This window comes from Dromaius novaehollandiae, chromosome 8 (genome assembly GCF_036370855.1).
Source record: "Dromaius novaehollandiae isolate bDroNov1 chromosome 8, bDroNov1.hap1, whole genome shotgun sequence".
NCBI lineage: Eukaryota > Metazoa > Chordata > Aves > Casuariiformes > Dromaiidae > Dromaius > Dromaius novaehollandiae.
In genome coordinates, this window is record NC_088105.1 from 9,990,882 (window position 1) to 10,016,976 (window position 26,095).

Genomic DNA, 26,095 nt, shown 5'->3' on the forward strand with positions numbered 1-26,095 from the left:
AAACTACAGGCCTTAAATTTCATGATAGAAAACCATTGGATTGGGTGGCTTTAGTGAAATTTGCCAGCCAGCAGTTACCCATAGATCAGTGCAGTGAGCCAGTATAAGGAACCGTGCTGGTGCAAGCAGGTCAGTGCAGCTAGCCCTGGCAAACCCCGAAGATGTGCGGTGCAGCTCAGGCGCGTGAAGGGTCCTTGCTAATGTTGGTAGATTGTATAGTTGCTGCAGGATGGAGTCCCACAATGAACAGAGAATCTATTTTTCAGAAAATTGGAAAACGCAGTAAGTAACTTAATTCTATCCATCTTAGAACTCCATTTGGTAAATTCTTGCTTGTTTCTCTTTTGCTGGAAATTCAGGCTGGAAATGGGTTGTATATGAGGCAAGTAAAAGCTGCTTTTTCCCAACTATTTGTAAAGTGTCTTAATTGTCTTCATTAAACCTTACTGTGCATTTTATTCCACAGTATCTCAGCAGGAGTTTCAGACTCAGTGAAAAATAGGTTGCCCTGTACTTAAGAGCTCTCTGACTTTACGCTGTTCAGTGCATTTTCGCTTTTCCCTTAGCTGAGCTGAATTCATTAGTTGAGCCTGTCATGCTGTGCTGTTTCAATCAATGGTGCTGTCTTCTCCATCTAAAAGGCAGCACCATAAAATCATGGAGATAGCAGGGCTTCAGATGTTAAAGGTCTTGTTAACTTCAGGAGTTAGAGAGCAGACTGTTACTGTTCGCTGGTTGTGACTAACAGTGTGGCTGATGTTGTTCCTTTAGTCATGGCAATGTCATGCAGTCTGTTTTGAGTAAAGTTGTGTTATAAACCCCTGTTTTCAGAAAGCTGTAACTTAGCTATAAAAAAAACCAACTCAGTGAGTATAACCATGTTAAGTAAGGTCATCAAGTGGTACAGTACCTATTACTTTTAGTGAGCATTGTTACCGGCTTCCCTTGAAGCTCTCTGATGCAAAAATCTCTTTGCCATGAATAATAGAACGAACAAATGTGTTTCCCTAACTTGATACTCTTGGTAACGTGGACTGATGACCCATCCTCTTACAGCAGAAATGATATCGTTTTAGGAAGGTTGGTAAGTACAGTTATAATTAATCCCTATTACTTTGGTTCGATGCATGATATTATACACAGCAAAGCCTTCTCCTCTTCAAAAAATGGATCTTCCTCTTCCCCCTGACAATGTGGGCATGAATTGTCAGCTAGACCTGAATGACATGTGGATTTTTCTCCAATTGTGTGCAAAGCATAAAATCCAGTCCACGTGGTGATGGCATGAGGCATCACTGGTCTGTTCCACCAGTCCTCTAAGTCTCCTAGGCACGGATTTAAAAACAAGGATCTAGGAGGCAAATGAATGGAGCTGCAGTGACAGGGCCCAACACAGAGATTTAGGAAAGAGCAGCCTGGAAAGCCGATGGCGTGGAGCATATTGGATAAGGGCAAGCTGGTGGCCGCTCTTTGCATCGCAGCTTGTCGCTCTCCTCCTCGGGCCTCCTATGCCAGCCTTGCAGCAGGGCCTCTTGTGTCTATAGAGCTGGAGACAGAGCAGTGGTTTTCTTTAACGCATTTGCACATAAATACACCATGACTTGACACCATCCCTTGCTACTAATTGAACGAAGCGTTTCTGATAACCAGTCCATGTGACCCTCCTCCTTTCAGACGTGTGTCTGCTGAAGCAAACGGAGGGCACACGGTGTTGAAAAGGAGACCATCTGAGAGTAACAAAGCAATAAAAAGCTGAGATGAACTTTCTTTGGAGAGAAATCTTTGTGCAAGTGAGCAGCGCCGTTCAAAAGCATGAGCCTCGTGCCAAGCTCAGTTGATGTGTTTGTGAAGTGTTGTGGAACAGGATTGTGAGGGTCAAGAACGCTGATCGATCCTTTCTGGACGAAGGAAAGCGTCACAGCACTGCTCGACCCGTAGGTACCTTCTGTTGGAAAGACTGAAGGTTTCATGGAGTTGTGCTTGCATTAGTTGGCCATGCAGGCAGAGCGCCAGTTGAACATAGCAACGTTGAAAGTTTGTAGTTATGTCTACTACTCTTCTAACAATACTTTATAAATAAAACCATAAAGGAAACTCGGTTCCACTGTAAAGTGAAACTTGAAAATAGTTTCTTCTCTCCCGCCACTGCCACCACCAGAGCGTCACTGCGCATCTCAGGGTGCCTGGAAAATGCAATTGGTGGAGAGAATAGCAAGAAAAACAACTCTGAAATCGTGTGGGAATGAAGCACTAAAGATGAGGAAGAGATAAGGATACTGGGAGGAGAAGGGCTGGAGGGAAGAGGAGGCTAGAAAGATGTCATCCGTGTTTTGAATTATGCTGTTCTTTGGGCTTTTTCCAATGGGACAAGTCAGCTACAACTCTTTGGGTGCAATAGAAGGTAATATAAAGCAGCTGAGTCTTTGTGACTATATCGAATTCATATGAGGGAATGACCATTTTCTCTCTGCCTTCTGCTCTCACTGCCGCTGTGTGTTCCTCTCTCCGCAGCAGTAGGAATGTCCTTATCCTGCCCCGGTGAATCAGCCCTTTCCCATTTTAAGCAGGTAATGCTAGGTGACGTCATGGTGCTGTACAGGTTTCCAGGGCCAGATCGACTGATAACATCTACCTTTTCTTGCTCTGACAAATACAGAGCCCAGCCTTCAGTATTATGTAGCTTTACAAATTAAAAACTTGAAAGGTTGAGAAGGAAACAGAGGCTGCCGTCATGCTGTTTTTTGCATACATACGGGTCCTTTTAAGAAACAGGAGACGTTTATGGGTAAATAACTATAAAATTCTTGGAAAAGGAAGATTGGCTACCCTGTTGCACATCAAGATTTGGGATACTGTAACATCAAGATTTGGAATACTGTAATACTGCATCTCGTTCAGGATGGTGACAGAAGATGGATGCTGTCTGTTCAGAGTTGAGTTACACTAGAAAGGATGCAGAAAAGCTGTAGGAAAGAGCACTGGAGATGAGTTGCAGATGTAACCAGAGTTTCTGAAGACTTTCTGAAACTTCATGAGCCCACTGTGGTCAGTGCCTGAGTGTCCTGCGTGACTCGACAACCTCTTGGTCTGTAATTCCCATCACTTGTGTTACTCCAGGTTGTGGCTATCTCCTGAGCAGTCTGTTGTTCTTGAGAACTTTTGTTGTGTATTCACAAGGCACCAACGTGTGAACACTGAGGCTGTTCTCAGTTGTGACCTAAGCCAAGCGTGAGTGGAGCTCTGCCAGTACAGCACCTCAGTGGGATATCAGCAGCTCTCGTTGTAAGGATAGCTGGCACCATGTTCCTGCGTCGGCTTTCACTGTTTCTCTAGCTTGTCTCCCACTGCGTTCTTTGGTCTCTCCAACCCCCACACTTGTCTCATACACTTTCTCAGTGTCAATAATATATAAAACATGCACTTTGATGGTAAAAGGCATGAGGAAAAAGGCTTGAGGAAAACTGAATTTGAAAGGAGACCTCAAATTGATATTTTCAGTTTGTGGCTGGGAATTTGAGAATATTTCCAAGCAGACCTCATAATTCTCACCTCGCTTTGTTTATGGTGAGCATGCAGACATGGTTGAGACCGGCTGCATATGGGCTGAGCGACTGCAGTAAAGCTCTGTGGACAGCTGGGAGGCTTTTGCCCTGTTGGGATTTACTGCCACATGGGACTCCTCCTGATTTACTAAAAGTGATTTTATGGCATTATCAGCTGGTCGTGGTCCAGCGAAGGATGCTTTCTGCGCTTGCTTAGGATGGGTCCGCTCAGGTAGCGGGGCAGTCGGTGGCCATGGCCTTGGGCTTCGTGGTGAAGCGCTATCGCTGCTCGAATGACAGCTTTTCCTACTTTCGGTAAGTGCTCTGCCCTCCCTGCTTGCCGCGCAGAAGTAGAACAGAGCGCATAAATAATGGAAGCAGATCTCGTCATGTTTTTCTTATTCAGTCGTTCTAATTTAATCCCAGTTTTCAAAAAAAGTGGGTGATTTTTGTCCTCCTGGAGGCTGGAGGATAAAAATCTGTGTTACGCAATGCATTATTAAGGCTTGACTCACTGCGAGCTTGTATTCATTCAGCGTCTCTGTTTCTGTCTGCCTGCTGGAGTATGGGGAAAGGGGAGGAGTGGCTGGTTTCCAGAGAGACATCTCACTCCTGGTTTGATGAGCATATTTCTTTCGGCCGGTTTTTTCAGTCCCTGTGCAGCTGCTTGTTTTCCAGCGAAAATTGAACAAGATGTCAGCGTTAAGCCTGCTGTCGCAGCCCTTCCCCCTGGGGTGGACGGCTCTGTCCTGGCGGCTGGCTCGGTTGACCCCTTTATAAAAACATACTGCTTTGTGGCTGGTGCTTTTCTGCAAACTACAGGCTCCTCCACGTAGCATTCACTGATAAATATGAAATAGGTTAAACATTTCAGCAAAATGAAAGAATTTGCCGTGTTAATAGGAGGGAGCGGGGTTACCGTCGCGTTAGGAGGCTGTTGCGGCTGGGAGATGTAGCGGCGTGGCCTGCAGCACCCTCTGAGGTGCGTGTCGGGCAAGCTGGGATCTGCACGGAGCGCGGGGACGGGCTTTGGGCACGAAACAGCCACGCGTCAGGCAGCGAGGCTTTGGGTAGGGCCTTGCAATTAAATCCGAGCAGGCGAAAAGCAGCGTGCTCGGGAAGAGCCGCCGTTCTCCCAGGAGCCGAGCAGGACTTGCATGGAAACAAGTAACCCTGCGTTTCGGGTTTTAAAAATCATCGTAACGATGGAACCGGTTGGACTCGTAGGATCGCTGTCCAAGCCGTAGGAGGTTTTGCGAACTGGTAGGTGGACGCCGGGGCCGGGGCGAGCTTGCTGCCACAGTGTGCAAGCTGCCCCCGGTGCCTCTGCGGCGGCTAAGTATTGAATTCGACTTTCTGCTCTCGGGGAGCATCTCTGAGCCCGCGGGCACTGTGCCGGGGCGGTTCGAGGCGGGCAGGTGCGCGGTTTGGCATCAGACCGCTTGAGTCGGGGTGCTTGGGCTGAGCAGAGCAAAGCTCTTTCCAGGCGTCTTTGGCTTTGTTGGTAAAGGAGAAAGATAACGCGGTGCGGCTGCTTGCTCGTTCTCTGCTTTAGTCTTTGCCTTTTGGGTTGTTGATGTCCACAGGCGTGTTTTCCAAGCAGCACAGTGCTCTGCCTCGCAAGCTCAGTAATTGAAAGCCTTTTGTGCTTGGTAGGTTGGCTTTTAAATAGGTCAAAATCAGCAGGAGAGCTTCATAACCAGAGCAGTTAGGATTTTAACCCTTGGTACCGTGTGCCTTGCAGTTAGCAGACCGTAGGGTCGACCTGCAGTGGGACCGCCAGCGTGGCGGGGGGAAGGGTCCGATCCTGCCGCCGGGTCAGTGGTTTGGGGCATCGTCGGGGCTCTGGTTTAGGAGGAAACACTACGTCGCTGAAGACCGTTGCTCCAAACCGTGCAAAAAGAGGTGAGAAGCTTAAAACGTTCCCCGGCACGCTGCTCCTCCGCCTGCTTCTCCCGTTGGGAAGAGCCGACGGCAAGCACGCCGTGACCGCGCTGCTGGCGGCTGCTCGCCCTGAGCTCGAACGTCTGCTGCGGGTTTCCGTTGCCGTCGTGCCCCAGTAGCTAGAAAAAGCAGCAAGAAAAGAAAGTTAATCATCCGAGGGGAGTTGTAATTCAAATCAGGATTTGGGCTGTTAATGGGGCTGTTTAACAGCAACTGATTTGCGGAGCAGCCCTTCCCCCAGCCCGGCGTGCCTGATCTGCCTGTTTACAGTAATCTGCTTCCCTGGGATTACCTCTCTCAGCAGCGCCTGAAGCGCTCCGCAGCCCCCGTCTCGCCAGCAGCCTCCTCCCCGCTGCGGGAGAGGTCTCCGAATCCAGCCCCGCGGCCGGACGGCGGAAAATAGCCTCGCGGCTTCGGGTTGTTAGCTCTGCCTGCGGGCGAGAGGGAAGCCAGCGGGCAGTTTTCCTCCGCCGTTGCTTACGGCTTCGGCGTATCGGATGAGGCTTTAAGGAAGCCGGGAACGACGCTATTAAAAATGATTGCCACCTAATTATTGCCTTTATTGATTGGGATGCTGCTAATTTTGGCGCAAGTCGATGATTTGCTTTGCAGATGTGTCAATAGGTGAAATATATAGCGCGGTCGTCAGAAAGGCAGCGCACGGGCGGCACCGGGCACCGTCTCTGCTCTGCCGGCTGCCAGCAGGCACTCGCCGCACACAGGTCTCTCCCCACCGTCCTTAGCGCTCCGAGGCCAGTTAAACTCATTGCATGCAAGAGGAGGGACGTGCCCCTTTGGGAGAAGGCACCTCGGGGGGCCCGGCCGTGGCAACGGGCCCGGGGGACGGCGGCGCTCCGCCTGCGCACTCGTGCCTTGCCCTCTCGCCCCAGCCCGCCGCGGCACCCGCCTGAGATGCGTCACCGGAGGCTCGAGGAGGAATCCCACCCGGATTTTGCACCCACCGACGGGATTTATCGGCTGCCATGTAGCCCGGGGAGCGAAGGCGGAGAGGAGGGCCGTGGCGCCTGGCAGCGCTATGCTCTGGGGCTGCCCAGCTCGCTGGCTGCGCGCTTGCTTCACGTAGGTGTGCCGGTTCGGCTCGCGGGGCGGCAGCTGCCACCGCCTCCTCCTCCTCCGCGGCGAGCGCCCGCGGTTTGTAAAAACCACCGGCTTACCCTTTTTGTTTGGGACTCTTTTTCCTCCTCTTTGCGACCGCTCCGCGCTCTCCCTCTGCTAGCGGGAGCGAAGGCCAGGAGGCTGGGGCAGGGACCGAAGCCAAGCGACCTCGGCGGCGCTTTCTTCAGCAGAGAAATTAGAGAGGATTTTGCAGAGATGATATGAAGGTGGTGCGTTGTGGGGTGTTTACTTTAGCCGTGCCCTGCCTTCGCTGCCGTGAGCGCTCGGTTACGCGTGGCTGAGGTTTTCGGTGGGCGCTGGTGCAGCCGCCGCTGCGACCCGCCACAGCGAAGCGTGCGTGGGGCAGCCGGAGCGTTTGTGCCGCTGCTGCTGGCTCGCGTTTGAAATCAGTGCCTTTAACATCCCTCTGATGAAAGATTGCTGCCTGCATTTAGGTCATTTAATATACTAAATGGGAACAAAGTCCTCCCTCAGTGTTTGATATACCTTATCTTGCACGAATCTGCCAGAATACCTCCAGTGTTTCTTTCTGCACAGAAGAGCGGTGGGCTGAGCGCCGCTTGCTGCTTTATGTATATCCTTCATGGTGCCCGAGTTTTTGTTAAGCCGTCTTGGAAGTGCTGAAGACGCCTTCTCCAAATGTTTGTTTTTCTTTCCTGTGTCCTAGTGGGATGGCTCAAGGGTATGACGAATTTGATTTTGCTAGTGTTACAAAATACTCGGATTTTTTGTATAAGACGTGCTAGGGAAGTATATAAAAACTACTTATCTGTTTTTCAAAGTTGCAGAGCTGTTAGTTATCTCTGCTTGTCGCTCCTCCAGCAAAGTGCATTTTTAAAAGATTTTCCATTTGATACTAAGCCTCGCTGCTGTGAATCAAATAAAAGAGGAAATACCCTAGGTGAGAAAGCACCATTTGCAAGCGTTGCTTTCCCCTGCATGATGCACATGCAGCTGATGCCTTTGTACCGTCACGTCCATGCTTTGTGCTCGGTCCCACTTGCTGGATGTGCAGCCGTAGCGATGGACGTGTGCTCCTGGGTCGCCGCGCAGGCGTAGGGACCGGACCAGGCTCAAGTGTCCAAGTCTAGTTTACCTGCCAGGTGAACGGCTCCTCTTCTGCCTGGCTGGGGCTTGGTGCTCCTCCTTGTCCACGGTCATCTGTGGAGGCTTTGGGCGAGTTCCAGCCAGAGGACACATAAGATGAGTGTGCGCAGCATGTTTGTCTTTAGAAGTAAAAGTATTAGTTATGCCTAAGTATTATGAGTTTATTGCAGAAGCTTATAGGCTTGGTGTCAGTCCTGGGGAAGAAGGGACACAGGTAAAGATGCCGTCACCTATAGATTGAGCGCATTTTACTGTGCTGTTGACAGCAGACCTTCCTACTGCACACAGATGTCGCAGTAAAATTGAACTGGGACAATACAGAAAATTTTTGAATGCCTTGGGGAGTTGGCTGCAAAATGCTACGGCATGGAGGAGAGAGGGATATTTCTTTGCAAGGTATTTAGGAACTGATGGGGAGAAAGAAGAGCCGACACTCGTAAAGGTGATGTGGAGCTGGGAGACGGCTGCTCTGCTGAGGCCGAGGGATGTAGGGACCAGTCAGCTGAAAAAGAGAAGCTGCGTGGGTCGGGCTGGGGGGCTAAAAGCGAATGGCGGTGGTATGGGGAGGAAGAAAAGTGGGAAGCATTAAAACTGGAAGGAGCAGCTGAAGAAGAAATTGCAAAACTTAAGTGTAGGTAAATGATGTGAGACATGTAAAGTGGGGGAAATGATTTGTATTTGATTTTAGGGTAAAGACTCTGTGTCTTAAGAAAAAAATAAGTATCTTGCGAGGGGAATTCTTTGCTATAATGAGAGCAGCTATCTTTTGCATTGTTATAAAGTGTGCTTTTTGCTGTTAGTACACATTTCCCTAGTAATCAGCTTGTAAATAATTCCTGTAATATGTCCAGACCTGGAGATCCATGGCTTTTCTTTAAATTTCAGTAGAGTCTTAAATTAGTTGTTTTGCTGGTTTTCTTTTGCTAATGGTGCAACAGCTGCAATTTCGAGGTCAGCAGGAACGCACTGCCAGGGCTTGTGTAGCTGGACATTTCTTTAGGAGCCAGCGGTCACAGGCCTAGTTTTGTTTTCTTATGATTTACAAACTAATTGTAGAAGTTGTTCTGAATAAGCACCAACAAGTTGCAGCTTTCTGTGGGGTGTTGCCAGCTCTGTTACTAATTGTCAGAAAAATGATGTTTCCTTTCCCTGTTGTTCTTCTTCAGGTCACGTGGATTGCCAAAGCTGAAAGAGTCCCGCTCCCATGAGTCTTTACTGAGCCCGGGCAGCGCGGTGGAGGCCCTGGATCTTGGGGCGGAAGAAAAAGTCTTTGTCAAACCACTTCACAGCAGCATCCTTGGACAAGACTTCTGCTTTGAGGTGAGGAACACTCTCCAAACACACAGCAGATTATATGCTGTCAGTCGGTTTGAATCCTTAGAGCACACTGTGCCGTGACGGGGTAATTGGAGAACAAATCAGTAACATATGCTGTCCCGAGGTCTGGGTGCGGGCTGCTTAATCGGCACGGGATCCCAAAGTCCTGCAGGCGAATGGCATCAATCAGGCAACGAAGAGAAAAATTTTTCAATTACTGCGTCTTTTAATTGAACATCTCTTAATTTGAGAAGTCTCTAAGCATTCGTAGTAACTATGCAAATGTATGGTTTAAGCATAGCTATTGCTTGTAAGTTGGGTATTCATCCTCTCCAAATTCACCTAAATTCACTACCGTAACTGAGAAATGTCATTTCCAGTCCAAACCGCCTTGCAGTAGCTCAGCCCATTCCCAGGTTGCTTGAGGAGAAGCTTGAGCAGCTGAGGACATGTCTGTCGCACCATGCAGTGGGGAGCAAAGCTCCTCTTCGCATTTCAACACGGGCTGCAGCAGAAACAGGCTGTTTGTGCTAGCGCAGTCATTACCCTGCAAGGCCAGCAGTGTATTAACATGTGCTGGATGCATCTAAGGCCATCGCGAGTGGTTGTGGCAGGGGTGAGGGACAGCAGAGTCAGTCGGATGCATCTAAAGCTCTGGAGGAAAGACCTGTGTACAACCTGAAAAACTGCTCTGGCAGAAAACCAGCATATACCAGGCTCTTCTCCTTGGAGACTGAGCCAGGAGCTGTTCCTGTTCACTTCGCATTAGTACTCTTTTGTTTGGAAGCACTTTCCAGCCTGCTTGGGTTTGGGGAGTTGAGTGAAAAAACTGGCAACAACATCACTCTGAGGATGTTGCTGTAAACTGCTTTTTAATGGTGTGCACGAGTGAATGGGAAGAGTGAATGAAGCTTATGAGGCCAAGGCAAAGTGGAGGAAACCAAGACGGTTCCTTCCCACATGCAAGCGGAGTTGTGTGAGGCATCGAGTGGTGGGTCCCAAATCAGGGCACAGCTCTTGCAGTTTGCTTTGGACTGCTGCTGTGTGTGCCAACCCTCGGAAGAGCTGCGCGTTTCCTGAAGACACCATTTCCAAGGAGTTTTGCCTTGTATTAATACATTGTTAGTTCTGTCTGCCTTTCCACTGTTGACGACCAAATCATCTGGTCTCTGGGACTTACTGGGAAAACTGCAAGCATTTAATAGCTATGGATCAGTTAACAAATGTAAAACAATAACTGGCTGATTATAGCCTTGTTTAAGAGTCTTTAAGAGGAGCCTCTGGCTCCTCATATGCTTTCTTTTAGTTTTATATTCATTTGAACTGACTTTTTTTTCCTCTCTGAGTTCTGTGGGCCTTTCAGTCTCTGCCTTCTGGGATCCCGTAAAGTTTTCTTGCCTTTTTCATATTTACTCCCTGTTGCTCAAACATTCCTAGCTGTCTTCCTTGCTTTTTGCAGCCTCTTACATGTCTTCTAGGCTTGCCTGATCTCAACTTGTCGTTTATATATTCCAGGTAACCTACTCCAGTGGCAGTAAATGTTTCAGCTGTTCCTCTGCAGCAGAGAGAGACAAGTGGATGGAAAACCTACGCAGAACAGTGCAGCCAAATAAGGTAATAGAAATTGTGGAAATAAGATTACCGGTGGAATGGAGGTGGTATGATTGGATTTTAGTCCAACGTACCAAGGGATCCCATGGATGCCTGCTCATTTAATTTAGTCTGGGGAGGAGTCCACTCATCAGTGTATCAAAAGTGGCTGTGCACTACTCTATTGAGTGCAGTAGGTTAGACCTTTAATAAATATCATGCCTCCCTGCTTCCGGATTGCTGCCCTGGTGGCTGCTTACAGTGTTTCAGACTGGATTTCCAATACTGGGCACTTCAGAAGCAAGGGACGCAGAGCTCCATGGCTTCATGTGGGGGTACGGTGTTGGCAAAAACAAAAGGCATTTCAGAGCCTGGGTGAGAAGGGAAGTCAAGTTATCCGTTGGTAAATATCCGATAGGTCACCTCCGAAGCTGGCATGCTACCTTTGTGGGACATACTCACCACGCTCTTGGAGTTACTTGCCAGAGTAAACAGCGCACTGTGTCCCAGCAGTCTGGCAGCCTTTGAGTGGCTCCTGTGCAGTGTGTTTGTTTTCTAAACCATTTCAAATACAGCTTTCTGAGAAGAAAAATGTTTTAGTCCCTACCTTTGACATGCAAAGGCCAGCCCTTTGCTTCTGCTTGAGGAGAGAAAAATGTTTGATTTCATAGAGATTCTGAATCAAAGCTGAGCTCTTTCTTCCGCACAGGACAACTGCCGTCGAGCTGAAAATGTGCTCCGTCTTTGGATCATCGAGGCAAAGGACCTGGCCCCCAAGAAGAAATACTTCTGTGAGCTGTGCCTTGATGACACTCTCTTTGCCCGCACCACCAGCAAAACAAAAGCTGATAACATTTTCTGGGGAGAGCACTTTGAGTTCTACAGTCTCCCACCTCTTCATAGCATCACAGTTCACATCTACAAGGATGTGGAGAAGAAGAAGAAAAAGGACAAGAACAACTATGTAGGCCTGGTCAATATTCCCACGGCCAGTGTAACTGGTCGCCAGTTTGTGGAAAAATGGTACCCAGTCAGCATGCCTACACCCAATAAAGGGAAATCAGGGGGACCTTCCATTAGAATAAAGTCCCGTTACCAGACCATAATCATCTTGCCCATGGAGCAATACAAAGAATTTGCAGAGTTTGTTACCAGCAGCTACACTATGCTGTGCTCCGTGCTAGAGCCGGTGATCAGCGTAAGGAATAAGGAAGAGATGGCGTGTGCTTTGGTGCACATTCTTCAGAACACTGGGAGAGCCAAGGTAAGAGCAGGCGGCCCCTGTCGAAATGACTCCCTCTTGCTGCTGACAGGTGGTATCTTTTGGGCTATAACACTGCAGGAAGTAGGAAGCCTGGGCTGGCATGACCATCCTCAGCATACATGATGGTATGCCACTCTTCTACCATTCTCGCCTTGACATACCTCTCTGAAAGGCTGGTCCTTGTGACAGCTCTTGATAAGAACCCATTCCTCACCCCGCTGTTTGTCTGATTCAGAGAAGCTGCTAGCTAGGATAGCTTCTCTAGGGTTGTACTGAAATACTTTTGGAAAGCAGCCTTTGGATTCCTGCAGTGCTACCTGCAATAAGTAGATAAATTAATGTTATAACTTTGTCTTCCTAGTGCCCCAGTATTTTTGAACCTCTATTTGCTAGACGTGTTGAGCAGTTTAGGCTGCCACAGCCTACAGCTACAAAGGGTACATTTGCAGATCACGCTATTGTGGTGGTGATACAGCTGCCTGTCCCCAGCCTGCATCACATACAAATATTTCTCTTAGATTTTGTCAGAAAGAAACAATAATAAGTGATTAAAGAACAAAAGTACTAAAAGTCTTCTTCATGTATTTTTATCATAATTAATTTGTTCTGAATATTTTCCACTAATTTATTCTGAATATTTTGCACTTATATGTTAGTACTGCATTATGTTTTGTGTAGTTGATGGGGTTAGGATACCTCATTTCAGCGCTCTTCGAACTTTGGAGGATGCTAATGTTTGCAGCAGAACTAGCAAGTCACAGTTATCATTTAGCCCTAAATCAAGATGGTGGTTTTTTTTTTTTTTTTGGGGGGGGGGGGGGGGGGGGGGGAGGGTTTTGAAAAGTAAAAAAAACCTGGGAGAAAAATACAGCTTCTGTCCTGGAGAGCTTTACAGTGACTGATACTGGATTTTAGTAAGTACTGAGTATTTCTATGACATGCTGAGTGTCCTTGACTCATATGCAGTTATCACTCAAGGAAATAAATATTACTATAGAACTAAGCCCTGTGTTAAGAGGTTATTCACAGTAATGAAACTTCCTTGTTACTCCCACACAGGCATTTGAATGTCATGTAGATCCACAGCAAGCATGCTAACTTTTTTGCCAAAACCTGGGCTATTTTTGTTTTGTGAATTAAATAGATGTAAGCCATTCTTCTTAATTAAATTTCTCTGAGCTGTAAGAATTTGTTCATAACTTCCGTCTTGGGTTTTTTAATGTCTAGTTTGTCTGTAATATTCAGCATGAAAAGATAAATGCAACATATCTATTTCTTTGGACAAACAAGGCTGCAGATGAACAAACATCAGGGTTTCTGTTCGGGACCTGGACTGACAAGAAGCTTGGCTGTAAAGATTTTCTTTTAGAGACTTTTGTTGCTTCTTTTTTAATTTTACTTGCTCATTCTCAATCAGTATTTCCATTTCAACAAATCAAAAATTTTTAAAGTCAGGAGCTTATTTTGACCTGGGCAAATGGCTACACAGCACAAGAGGAGCCCTAGCTATTTCATGTAGCCCATACTCCACGTACCATTGGCACACCATGTCCCAAGTTAGGCAGTTATTTCAGTGATCCTCTTGCTGCTCTGTTTATCCTTCCTCCTTGGCTTCCGCCTAGCGTGACTAAGTCCAGTTAAAATAACCTCTTCTCATTTGACCTTTTTCTTCAGGACTTCTTGACAGATTTGGTGATGTCTGAGGTAGATCGTTGTGGGGAACATGATGTCTTGATCTTCAGGGAGAACACACTTGCTACCAAAGCTACTGAGGAATACCTAAAATTGGTAGGACAGAAGTATCTTCACGATGCACTAGGTAAGAAAGTGCCAACCTGTCAATTCTTTGGATTGCAAGGGCTAATCCTGTTGCAGAGAATCAGTCAAGTAACTAGATTGGACTCTGTGTGTGCTGGAACACAGTGTTTGGGTTGAATGCAGGCATTAGAAGAAAAATCATTTCCAGCAGCTTGAGCTGCAACCACTGGTAATGCTGGCATATTCCAGAGCGACCCTTGGACTCGCTTGGCCCTGACCTTTGCAACGCAGCAATTAAATATTCATGTTAACCTTCTAGACTGGTACTTGACCCCAGCAAACATGACCGGGGCAATGAGGCTGCAGGGCTGCTGAGCACCACAGAGCAGGAGACCAAAACGCAGACTATCTAGGGAGCCTTCTGACTGTGCATGTCCAAAGCGCTGTCTATTTGCCACCACATTATACATGCCTGGCCAGGTTGGCATGATCCGCTTCATTCCTCAGCAGGGCCATAATGTTCAGTTATGTGCCAGGGTGGCTTCTGGTAACAGCACATCTTCCCCTCCCCACCGAAAGGTTCTGCTCTAGTCTGGCCACCACCCTGAGGGTTACTGTCCATACAGCTAATACTGCCATAAGGAGGACCAAAATATGCATGCTCCCTTCCCGTGAAACTCTCAGCCTCTCTACAATAGCCCTTGCCAACTTGATGCTGATGTTTTTCTTATCCAAGATTGCCCAGGGAGCCACCCACCCCCCTGTTGTTTCTTGGAAGAAGAAAAGTTTGGAAACTGATACAAGAGAAACTAGAGCAGGCCAAAGCCAAGTCCCACACCACATCCTTTCACATAAAATAAAAAAACCCGGCCGCCTTTCCCAGCAGTCTCGCATGTCCTCAGTGATCCTAGACGCTGGCAAGTCATCAAGGAGTTAGTTGGCTAAATTAGGCAGGCTTCCAAGGGTCAGTAGAGACGGGTCTGTGATTATATGCTTCTTGGCTATGCTTTAAGTGTAATGAGCCTGTTCTGGTAGTCTTATTCTCATGGGTGGAACCACTGAAGCACAAGTCGCAGTTCCAGGCCCTCACTTGGTATGGAGAAATGAGCAGTGTATTACTTTGTGCTGCGCTTTTCTGCAGACCGAATTATCTGCTGTGGGCCCAGTATATTACATTTGACTGCAAGCCCTTTAATGTGCAGTAATTGCATGGAGATATTTTAAAATTAATGACTTTTACTACATCGTTTAGAACGTTGGTGCTGAGTGATAAGATTGTAAATCATAGACATTCAAGATGGAAATACCCCTTAAGTCGCCCAGCCTGTCTGTCGCCCAGGGCAAGGTTGCTCCTGACGGTATATTCCTCTAATTCTTCGTCAAGTCGTGAATGTCTCTAGTCATTTCATGCCATGTTCTTTGAAACAATTAATGATATTACATTGGTGTTAGCTGTTTAATTTATCTGTAAGAGCATCTTAATACATGATTAAGGCAGGGCCTTGTGGACCACAAAGAGTACGTTTCAAAGGCATTTAAAGAAAAAAAAAAGTCCAGGAAACAACAGTTGAAACAGAGTCGGCTCACAGAAGTGATGCCGAGAGTTTAGCAAGTAAGTGATCTCACTGCCCCCAGCAGAAATTTTTTGGACCCAAGCAAAACAGTTTAAGAAAATGCGCCACCTGATTTGCTTGCGAGATCACTGCTGACTTAAGCTCTGGCAGGGCTGGTGGCTGTTTAAGGCTTTTTAAGAAAACAGAGACCAAAAAACAAAGCCCCTTTGCACAAACAAGCCTTGTGGCATTAACTCGGAGCCAGTGAGATCATCCAAGGAGGTGAACTCAAAAGACACTGAATCATTAAACAAATGAATGAAGGTTTTTGCCTAGTGAACAGCAACAGTTTAAAAAACACTGGGTATGTTAGCATATATAGGGGGAAAAAAAAAAGCAGGGAGTAGTGCATTTAAATACATTAAAGAAAGGAAACCTCTTTTTTTGAGTGTGTATCCAGTTTCCACTGTGCTGCTGTAGGAGAAGGATGACAGAAATGCAAAGGACTTTGAAAGATGCAGGCTATAAAAACATTGTAAGATGTTGATAGAAGACACTGAGAAAACAAGCAGTATTTATCTAGCACTCGGGTATTGCTCTTATTCAAGAGCCAGCTATCTTTTGAAATGTAAAGATCGCTAGTTTAGAAATAATAAAAATAAATATCATTGTCAAGTGCATTTCCTGGGGAAGTTATAAAGACAAATAGCAAAGCTTCATTCCTAAGGCTGTGAGTAATTTCGTGATCGGTAGCACCATTTGTACGCCAAGCCAAAACACATTCTTCAGCTTAAGTGAAGTGTCGGCAGGGGTTATAAGCAAAGCCATCCTGGTCGTGTGTCTGGGGGCAGCCAGGGCACGGGAGGCTGAAGCGGCCCAGCACCCGTCGTGCGAGCCGGCCGGGCGAGCGCTGTGCTCTGGAAGAGCTGGGAGGAGGCAGATCCCCAACATCTGGTGTCTGGAGACTGTATTGCAGATGCAGAGAGCAGAGGATGCAGTTGCTAAGGAAAGGCATAAGGAGGATTTAAAGGTGTGTCAAGGAGGCTTTCCGTATAATTACCCTGGTTTGTTATCCTCTTCCCTTTGTCCAGGGGAGTTTATCAAGGCTTTGTATGAGTCAGACGAAAACTGTGAAGTGGATCCCAGCAAGTGTTCATCCAGTGAATTAACAGATCATCAGAGCAACCTGAAGATGTGCTGTGAGCTGGCCTTCTGCAAGATTATCAATTCTTACTGGTGAGGCACCTCCCCTCCCCTTTCTCCCCAGTAGCTCACTTGCGTCAAAGGTGCAAATTCTTCTTGTAAAGATGTGAAACCAGCAGTTATACAAGAAAATAGCGTAGACCCATCTATCCTCTGAGACTGCCTTCGTTTCCTTTTCTCACTACCCTGTTACCTGTGACACAATGTGGTAGGTGGTATTTCTGCCCCAACCAGGGGATTCCAGGGGGAGCTTCTGCTGAAATACTCTGCCAGGGGACAGGCAGTGAGTTGTGACTGAGTAACGAGGGAATAAAGTGAAAAGATAGCTTAGTCTGAACCTGGAATAAGTAGTGGTTTTGATACGTATGTACAACATTTTTTCAGACCCTTTAGATCGGTAAAATCGAACAGGAAATCACACGAAGAAAACATCAGCTGAAAGATTTTTATTAATCTCTGCTGCTGAGCGTCATTGAAAAAATGGCCTTTCTGCTTCAGGGCAAAGCAGATGCAAAGCAGTCAAAGAGCTTAACAAGCAAAATACAGATTTCAGTTACAGAGATGAGTTCAGTTTGGTCCGATTTGTTTTTAATATCTGAGCACCCTGTTTGCTCCGGAGTAGTGATGGTGGTTTTTAGCCTGCAGATCAGCGTGTCTGGAAACAGCTTCATTTCACATATTTGAACAAGGGGTGATTTAGCCACTACTTAAGTATCACCAGATTAAATGGTGATCTAAGAATAGATGCCTAATGACATTTCCTAGCCTAGAGAGGGGGGAAAAAATGGAGCTGATGATGATTTCTCACAGTTAATTATTTCAAGTGATTGGTCATCATTTCAGCTTGCTATATCTCATTGCCCACACTGTTTTTATTTCTTGGTTTGCTGTTTTTCAGTGTGTTCCCTCGTGAGCTGAAGGAGGTGTTTGCATCTTGGAAGCAGCAGTGCCTGAGCAGGGGCAAGCAGGACATCAGCGAACGCCTGATCAGTGCCTCACTCTTCCTCCGGTTCCTGTGCCCCGCTATCATGTCCCCCAGCCTCTTTAACCTCATGCAGGAGTATCCTGATGACCGGACATCTCGCACTCTCACACTTATTGCTAAAGTCATCCAGAATCTCGCCAATTTTGCCAAGTAGGTGGTGGTGATGAACCTGAAATCTCTGCCTCTGGGGGGGCAAGTCACTGAATGTAAGGGTGACGCAAAGAGAGCCCTGCTTGGTGGTCACATTTGCAGGCTGCTGATTCTTGGGCAAATTGGAGTAGACTTCAGAAGAGGAAGAAATTTCCTGTATCTGAACCCTGTTCCCTTTGGGACATCTCAGAGCTGAGCTAGGTATATTCTCCTTCCCATACGCAGATTTGGGCTGTGTAGAGGAATGTAGGAGAAAAGCAAGAAGAGAATCGTGCATTAGCATGTCAGTGTGTGTGCGTGTTTGTATGCTATTTCAAAGGAAGAGAGTACTGTTCCCGCCAGGGATCATGATTATTTTTCCCCCTTCCACCTCCAAAGTTCCCAGCTGAATGAAGGCCAAGGGGCAGGTCTCTTGTAGGGGAAGGGGTGCAGAGGAGGAGAGAAAGAAAGTCTGCAGGAGGGAGATGAGGGAAGAGATGTTACCAAACCCCTTGTTAACAGTGTGAACAGTGAGTTACTAGTATTTAAATAAGTCCAAGAAAGCACGGAATCTCTTAAACTGTCCATTTTTTCCCCTCTCAGACACCTTTTTCAGAAAGGCAAGTCAAAAGTTAACTATTAAGTGTTTACAGACAATTATTTTATCCTGTGTGTTTTGTGTGGTGGTTACTGGCTGCATTTTCCCTCCCCTTTCTTCCAGGTTTGGTAATAAGGAGGAGTATATGGCCTTCATGAATGACTTTCTGGAACATGAGTGGGGAGGAATGAAGCGTTTTCTCCTCGAGATCTCTAATCCAGATACCATCTCAAACGTGCCTGGATTCGAGGGCTACATCGACCTGGGCAGAGAGCTCTCGGTTTTGCATTCGCTCTTGTGGGAGGTTGTGTCCCAGCTTGATAAGGTAAAGCAGGCTGGAGGCCTGGGAGGGTGAATCCTGCGATTGTATCGTAGCAACTGTAAACACTAGGAGACATCAAGGGAGCAGCCGGAGCCACTTTGGGGAGAAAGTATTCAACAGCTTTGGAGAGGAATGCGCGATAGTGGTATTTCACAATTGTTCTCTCCGCGGCTCCAGCTCGCGGCTCTGGGAGGCCCGAAGCTGGGCACGTGAAGTGGTTGGGCTTCAGCAGTAGTGCAAACGCTTTGCTGCAACTTTGAATAAGGCTGGGTGTTAAACTGCAGAGAGGGCAACACTTGAAAGCAAGCCTGGGGTTCCCTGGGGAGCCAGGCCCCTGGCAGAAGTGAGCTGGGAAAAAGGCAGAGCGTTTGGATGGCAAAGGGAGATGTGGGGCTGCCCTTTGTGATGCTAATGGAGGTGCTTGGCTGGGCCCTACCCTGCCCAGCTGGGGTGAAGTAATGTGTTGGCCCAGCAGAACTGTCCTCCTTGAAGACCTGACCCAAAGCCCACTGAGATTTGCTCATTTCTGAGGTCTTTGGACTAGCTCTTGGTTTAAGAGAGTGCCAGGTAGAAGCCCTGCTCCGCTCTGTTGTACCTTGCAACAAAAGCGAGATCCTCTCTGCCTCTGTGCTGGGGTTTCCAGCAGCCAGCACCCCCTTCTCACCACGGGAGATGCTCATCTGCAGCAATAAATGCTGTTTCCATTTAGCTAGAAAAAAGCAGAGTCCAGTTTGCTCTTCCCCCTGGCTTGCAAGACCCCAAATCATTAAAACCTTGTTAACAAATGAAGCAGATAAGACCCAGAGAAGCAGAGGTGCAAGTCAGTATTTTTCTTTTTCTGAAAGTGCTTCGAACTGTTCCATATTTCAGCTTTTCGAGGTGCATTATTTTGTCCGTATTCCATGTCTTTTTCTTTTGAAACTGGAGAGCTGAGGTGACTTACAATGTGCTGCTGCTGATTTTTGTTGCTAGTAAGGTCTGCCAAGATAGTGATTTGTTGGATATTTGTTTTCTCACAGCACATTATTTAAAAAAAAAAAAAAGACACCGAGCTTGTGCATCAGAGTAAATCTAAATGTCCTTGACTCAGAAGGATAATGTGTATTAATCTTAGTTAATCTTAGCCTGATAACAATTTGTCTCTTGTTTATCTGTTTCCCTCATATGTGCACACAGTTTACACTCAAAGTGTCACAGGCAGTAAAATCTTTGCTATAAAGACAGTTCAGCAGCCTCAGAAAAACAGGCAAAGGGAGCACTTAAAAGACCAGCTCCTCCATTTCTATAAGTTGGGGTAAATCCATCAGTGCTGTGAACTGTGCCACCTTCCTCCAACTGGTCAGGCTTTCAGGTCAAGGGAAACCCAGTTTCTGCAAGTGCAAAGGGGTTTGGGGGGTTCTTCATTCTCCAGATGAAGAAATCATAAATGTCTTGGGCAGCTGGGAGGGGAAGGAACCAGACCTAAACCATTAAAGCAGATGTGCTTTGCCCTTTCTGTAGGTTAGATGTATGGATCTATCCTAACAGGCCCTTGGGAGCTGGTGTAGCGATTTGCTAAAAAGAGAATTAAGGGATAAAGTTACACTGTAATACTGCGTTACTGTAGGTAATGACTGGGAAATGATGACAGAAGTAACCTCAAAGATTTTAATAGACCAGAAGATGCGCTATAAGAAAGCATCTGTAAAGAGACCTCTCTCTGGAGTCAGGCTGACCGAATACCTGCTTACGGGAAAAATAAGGACATCTTTGAAAAGAAGATTGTCTTTGCAGGGGTTTTTACTTGATCATTAAACCGCCAGCACTTTCACCTCCTTGCTTCAGTCACAAGAGCAAGCGGCACCGTGTAGATGATAAAACCAACATTGACCCAAAGGGGGGAAAAATAAAGACTCTGACTGAGCAGCCTTCCCCTCAGGGCTGCTTTACGGGCAGCTGCTGCCACGCTCGGCCTGGCCAGCACCAAGCTAAGGCGTAATTAAACAGGAAGCCAAGCGTTTAATCCCTACCTGTCGTGGTAATGTTGGAATGAGGGTCGCTGATGTTTTCACACAGATTTTTAAGTAGGGAGGAACGCCTTAGTTTTTGATAACAATTTGCTACAGAAGATGGCATCAGTGTGGGATGCCAAAACCCAAAGGCTCATGAAATGAAAACCTTCCTTTCCCCATCTCCCTCAACCCTCTCAAATCTCTCATGATCCCCTGAATGCCGCATCCCTTGTCTGTTGGCATGCATTTCTTTTACCACATGACTCCCTTTGCCTGGAAAGTTCCCTCCCACTAGCTGAATCTGTAGTCTTTAAATCCCCTTTAATGAGTAGATACTGTAGTTTTCACTTTGACCTCACCCACCCTGGCCTTAGTTTGCTTTGCATGATAGTTTTGCATTGGAATGGCCACAGTTTGATTTTGTTGAGCATGATTTTTGTTTTTGGGGGTCAATCCTAATTTCTTTTCTATTTCCTTTTCTTTCCTCAATGTCTGCTGCACCCCGTTTCGTCTCCTCCATCCATCTCGTCGCCGTGGTTATGCTGCTCCGTAACACTGCATTACGGTCCTGGCACACCCGCACACAACCACCCACCCTCCTTCCTTCCACCTCCACCCCTCCGCCTCTGTGCATCGTTATCAAAAACCTGGCGGATGCCGCGGTGCTTGTTGTCCAATTAGGGTGAAAATTCCTTCCTACAGGCGACCGTGGCAAAACTGGGACCTCTGCCTCGTATTCTTGCTGACATCACCAAGTCAGTGACCAACCCTACGCCCATACAGCAGCAGCTGAGGCGTTTCACCGAACACAGCTCTAGTCCAAACGTCAGTGGCAGTCTCTCCTCAGGGCTTCAGAAGATATTCGAGGACCCCACTGATGGGTAGGTAACAGCCAGAGCTCGAGGGGAGACGTGGGATAAGGGGGTGGTTGGGTTCACTTAAGAGCACCCAGGGAGAGTTGAATGCTTCATTGCTTGAACTTTCTGTCTGGGTCAGTTGTAGGAGCTGGGGATTTTGGCATCTGTCACAGGGAGGTCAGCATCCCACTAAGAGATGCATGAGCTAGCACTCAAGCCTTTAAGCTTCTGACTTAGCCAGAGTGATACATTGGCTGGAAGTCAATAACTTTAGCTATCAGTCTTGCTATTTACTGCCCATCTGAGTGAGCTGTAATGTTTCCTTCTGGAGACTGGGCTGCCTTTTTAGCACTAATGAAAAATCTGTGTTATAAGTGGGACTTGATAACAACTGAAATAACAAAGACAATCCCTTCTCTGCTTGGTATAGCATTTCCCACATTGTAGTAGCAATTAATCTGAAGCAAAAAGCTATGACATGGCAGAAACACCAAAGAACTGGCATACTGTGGCCTCTGCCTAGCTTCTGCACTGTCCAGTATGAGGTCCCGTTTTGACAGGTGGAAATGCCATCCCTCTGAGTTGCCTAGATTTACAGGAGCCTTCACACAGCTCCTGTTGAGTTTTCAGACACGTGCAGTAATATGGAGCTGGCGAAGGGTTAAATGGAATCTGAAATGTTCTGAAGTCTTGCTGGGAAGAGAAATGTCTAAGCAGGGAGGAATTGGTGGGAATGGTTTGCATTTCACTTGTGAAAAATAAATATGAAGCACTTCTTGAATCAAGTTTAATGCTCAAAGATAAGTGGTAATTAAGGAAGAGTGTGTTGCAACTTGAAACACAGAGAGCTCATAAAAGAAAATCTAGTTCCTTGAAGCTTTCGGACTAAGGAAGTCGGGGGGGTGTTAAATGAGGTAGAAAGGCTTCTCTGGGAAAGGTCTCGTGGGGTCTTGGCTGGTTAAAAAATAACCGAATTCCTTTCTATTCCACAGTGACTTGCATAAGCTGAAGTCTCCAACCCAGGAAAATGTAGATGGATATTTTAGGGGCAAGACCTTACTGTTGGTTCAGCAGGCATCCACCCAGAGCATGACTTACTCAGATAAGGATGAAAGGGAAAGCATCTTGCCCAATGGACGTAGCATCTCTCTCATGGACCTCCAGGACCCTCACACGGCTCACAGCGATCACTCTTCCATCATGCACGACGTGCCTTTGCGTTTGGCCGGCAGCCAGCTCTCTATAACCCAGGTGGCCAACATCAAACAGCTGTGGGAAACCCAGAGCACACCCCAGAGCGCTCCCCAGGTGAGAAGGCCTCTGCACCCAGCTTTGAACCAACAGGGCAGTCTGCAGCCTCTGTCATTCCAGAACCCAGTTTACCATCTCAACAACCCGCCTCCGCCAATGCCAAAGGCCTCCGTGGACTCCAGCCTGGAGAACTTGAGCACTGCCAGCTCCCAGAGCCGAAGCAACAGCGAAGACTTCAAACTCAGCGGACCCAGCAACAGCAGCATGGAGGACTTCACCAAGCGCAGCACCCAGAGCGAGGATTTCTCCCGGCGGCCCACCGTGCCAGACAAGCACGTGCCTATCGCTCTGCCCCGCCAGAACAGCAGCAGCCAAGCACAGATCCGCAAAATGGACCAAGCCGGGCTGGGCGCCAGGGCCAAGGTGCCGCAGTCGCTGCCGCACAGTGCTTCCTTGCGGAGCACCGGCAGCATGTCGGCGGTGTCGGGGGCCATGGTGACCGAACCCGTCCAGAATGGGAGCCGGTCCCGGCAGCAATCCTCATCCTCTCGGGAGAGCCCTGTCCCAAAGGTGAGGGCAATTCAGAGGCAGCAGACACAGCAGGTAAGGAAGGTCTTTTCCCAGGCACTTGCAATGTTCTGCTTAGATATTTAGCTGATTACTGCATTGACCTTCAGAGCTTTCATTTGACTTCAATGCGAGACAAGGAATATGAGTTGAATCAAGAGCAGTGGCTGAAGAACACACTTCAGCAGTGTCCGGTAGCAAGTACAAGGAATAGTTCTGCTTGTTACCGTTACCAGCTTGGCGAGCCTAGCTTACTTCTTATTTTTGGATGCTCTTGTACTAAACTTAAAAGAAAAAAAAAACATTTTGCATTTACTAAGGTAGCAGCAGGCCTGCTGAAAGAAACAGAACTTGAAAATTTCCGGAATAAAAAAAAGCAAAGAAGCTGTTTTCCAAAACGTTAGCTGATTGCCATGTGCGAATGCATTTGCCCTGTGGTGCTCATTTAAAATCGTAGCCACCTAAAAACAGAGACATGAATAAAGACAAAATACCATGGAATAAACAGCTGCCAAAGTAATAACTAAGTAGAGTTGTCTTAAGTGTAGTGAAAACCGCATTTCACCACGAGGCAACAATCTGCTGCTGCCTCTCCCAAATACTGATTTTTCATTAATCATCCCAAACTATGAATACTGCAAACACCTTCTGGAAAGGAGTGTTTATATGTACCATCTCCTAATGTGTTTTGATCACTTGATCATAGGCAGCTCCATGTACTTAATTTTTCTGTAAATCAAGATTTTTCCTGACAAAAAGCCAACATTCCTTTACCTTTAAAAAAAAGAAAAAAGAAAAAAAGAAAATCCTGCTGTGATGTGCTGTATATGAAAAAGCATTTCTTAAATTAGTTTCATAGTAAAGAGGAAAAAATTGTTGTGTTAGTGCTTGTGTTACAAGCTTTTCAGCTGGGCAGGTGAGGCTCTTAAGGGCAACGCCTGCGCCATTCCTTGGCATCAAATGTTTGTCTTCTGCAGTCACTGTGACAGGTAAGCACGGGGGTGTGTGATTTACTTCGCCTACTTTTGAAGGGCTATTTTTGGAAACAAACCTTGCGAGCGCCCAGGGAAGCAGAACGATGCTGTTGCAGCTCTGTGCGTGGAGCTGGGCTGTGCTGGTGCTGGCCCTGCTTCAGTGAGCTCCTGCTCTCCGCAAGGTCTTCCAGAGAGGACGCTGCTCGGCCCGCAGGCACGAGCGAGGACTTTTGCTCCAGAAAGTTGCAGCCCCTGAGCTTGAGGCTCCGCAGCTCAGCTCCATCAGCAAGGAGCAGGAGGTTATGGACCTCCTCACTGGCAAAGCCCCTCTGGCAAAAGCACTAGTGAGGACACGGTTATGCAGGGGAAGGGTTTTGGCTGCTGAAGTGAAGCTGGCAGAAGAACGTAACTGCCAGCATGAGCTGAATCTCTGCCGAAGGGTTTACTGGGATCAGTCCGTTGGTGTGGCTTTCCTGGCAAGCTTTCCTGAAGGTTACCGTCTAAAGGAGGAGAGTCTGGATGATGCCTGGGGAACCCAGGAGCAATCAGAGCTTCAAAACTGCTTTGATAGCTCGAGCTCATTAAAGTACGGGGAGATCAGAAACACTGAATCACAAAGCAAAGGCTCTTATGCCAAGCTAGTAATACCAAAGAAAATAATTGCGTATTATTTGAAGTGCATATGTTTGTGTCCTCCTTTGGAGCGTTTGTTTTACATTTGGGCACGGAGGGGCTGATAGGTTAAGTATATTGAACACATCTAAATCTAGCGCAGAGATGTTGGGAAATTTTTAGGCCAATAAAAAAGGATACATTTGAAAATCAGGCAGCCGCCTTTCCAGTTTTCAGGCCCACAGCCTCAACCTGTATGTTATGATCTGCCGAGCTGTAGCGTCTGGCTCGGTGCAGTATCTTAGCAGAAGTCCCGGTGGAACCGGTACGTTTCCCTCGGGCCTGTTAGGGGAAGCGCCGGGACAAATAAACGCCGACGGCTTCACTTCAAAGGTGTCAAGCTCAGGAGGAGGGCGGCAGAGACCGTGCAGGCAACCTGTCTCCAGAGCCTTTGTGCACACACCTTGCACAGGTGGCTCCTGCCCATTGTACATCTAAGAGAAATGCTCAGTTAGCTGTTTGCAAACCCCTGCGTAGTCTCCTGTTTTGCCTCTTCCATCTTAAATTGCCGATTACCCGACTGCCCCTGTGTAAATCGGTTACCTTTGCTTGCTTCGCATCAAAGCGATGTCTCGGAGCTCCCTCCTCTCCAATTACTCTTTACCTTCAGCTTTCTAAATGCCTGCAAGTATGGCTGGCTTCGGGGCAGTTGCCTTCCTCCCTCTGTAGCTGATGTGCGTCTGCTTGTTTTTCCGCCCTCGCTTTTCCACGCTAATTGTTTTCTCTGGATTCATTAGAGTACTCGCTCCTGCGTCAGTCACAGAAATCAATTTGTCCTTTCCTTGCCCCCGCCCTTGAGAAGCGCCTCGGTGTGTGCCAAACTGAGCGGCCAGCAGCTTTCTGAGGCAAGTTCCATTGCCTCCTTTTAATTGCAAATTGCGCTGTGGAATTCTCTTTTCTCCTTTTTTCTTTTTTTAAATAAGAGCAGAAGCTTGGCATGTTCTTTCCAGGCATGCTTTGTGGGCGTTATAATTATTAGACTCTGTTCTCTACAAGTCCCATTTGTTTCTGAATATAGAGGCAGGCCCTTTATTTGCTGGGAGAGGTCAGCTTTTGCCTTCCATTTCCATTTAGTAGGTAGGTGGGAACAGAAGTGTCAGTGTGTTCCTCTGGGAGGGGGGCAAAGAGGGGAATTAATACACGTTCCTAGCAAGCTTCTCTTTTTTTTCCCCCATGTTAGAATAACTCATAACCCTTTAGCATCTTAAGTACTTGCCATCCACTTCTGCATGGTCTCTGTAGACTTTCTGAGCTTGGCTGCTGAAAACGTGTGGTCCTGCAGCTGAAAGGTGGTTTGGCGAGGTTTGCTGGTGATCAGCCGTCCGTCACGAGGC

General features: G+C 47.3%; 1 protein-coding gene across 16 annotated transcripts in view; it reads left to right on the plus strand.

The window, feature by feature from the left end:
• The window catches only part of RASAL2 (RAS protein activator like 2), a 173,319-nt gene that overhangs the window by 133,649 nt on the left and 13,575 nt on the right, over positions 1–26,095 (plus strand). For 11 of the 16 annotated variants that reach the window (XM_064515616.1, XM_064515617.1, XM_064515618.1 and 8 more), the window contains 9 exons: positions 8,897–9,050; positions 10,563–10,661; positions 11,347–11,901; positions 13,576–13,720; positions 16,304–16,448; positions 17,314–17,550; positions 18,251–18,452; positions 21,122–21,321; positions 22,290–23,151. In XM_064515616.1, coding sequence (XP_064371686.1) covers positions 8,897–9,050; positions 10,563–10,661; positions 11,347–11,901; positions 13,576–13,720; positions 16,304–16,448; positions 17,314–17,550; positions 18,251–18,452; positions 21,122–21,321; positions 22,290–23,151 — 2,599 coding nt within the window. The remainder of the gene's footprint in view (positions 1–8,896; positions 9,051–10,562; positions 10,662–11,346; positions 11,902–13,575; positions 13,721–16,303; positions 16,449–17,313; positions 17,551–18,250; positions 18,453–21,121; positions 21,322–22,289; positions 23,152–26,095) is intronic. The other 5 variants (XM_064515619.1, XM_026100976.2, XM_026100977.2 and 2 more) reach the window with 2 other exon arrangements.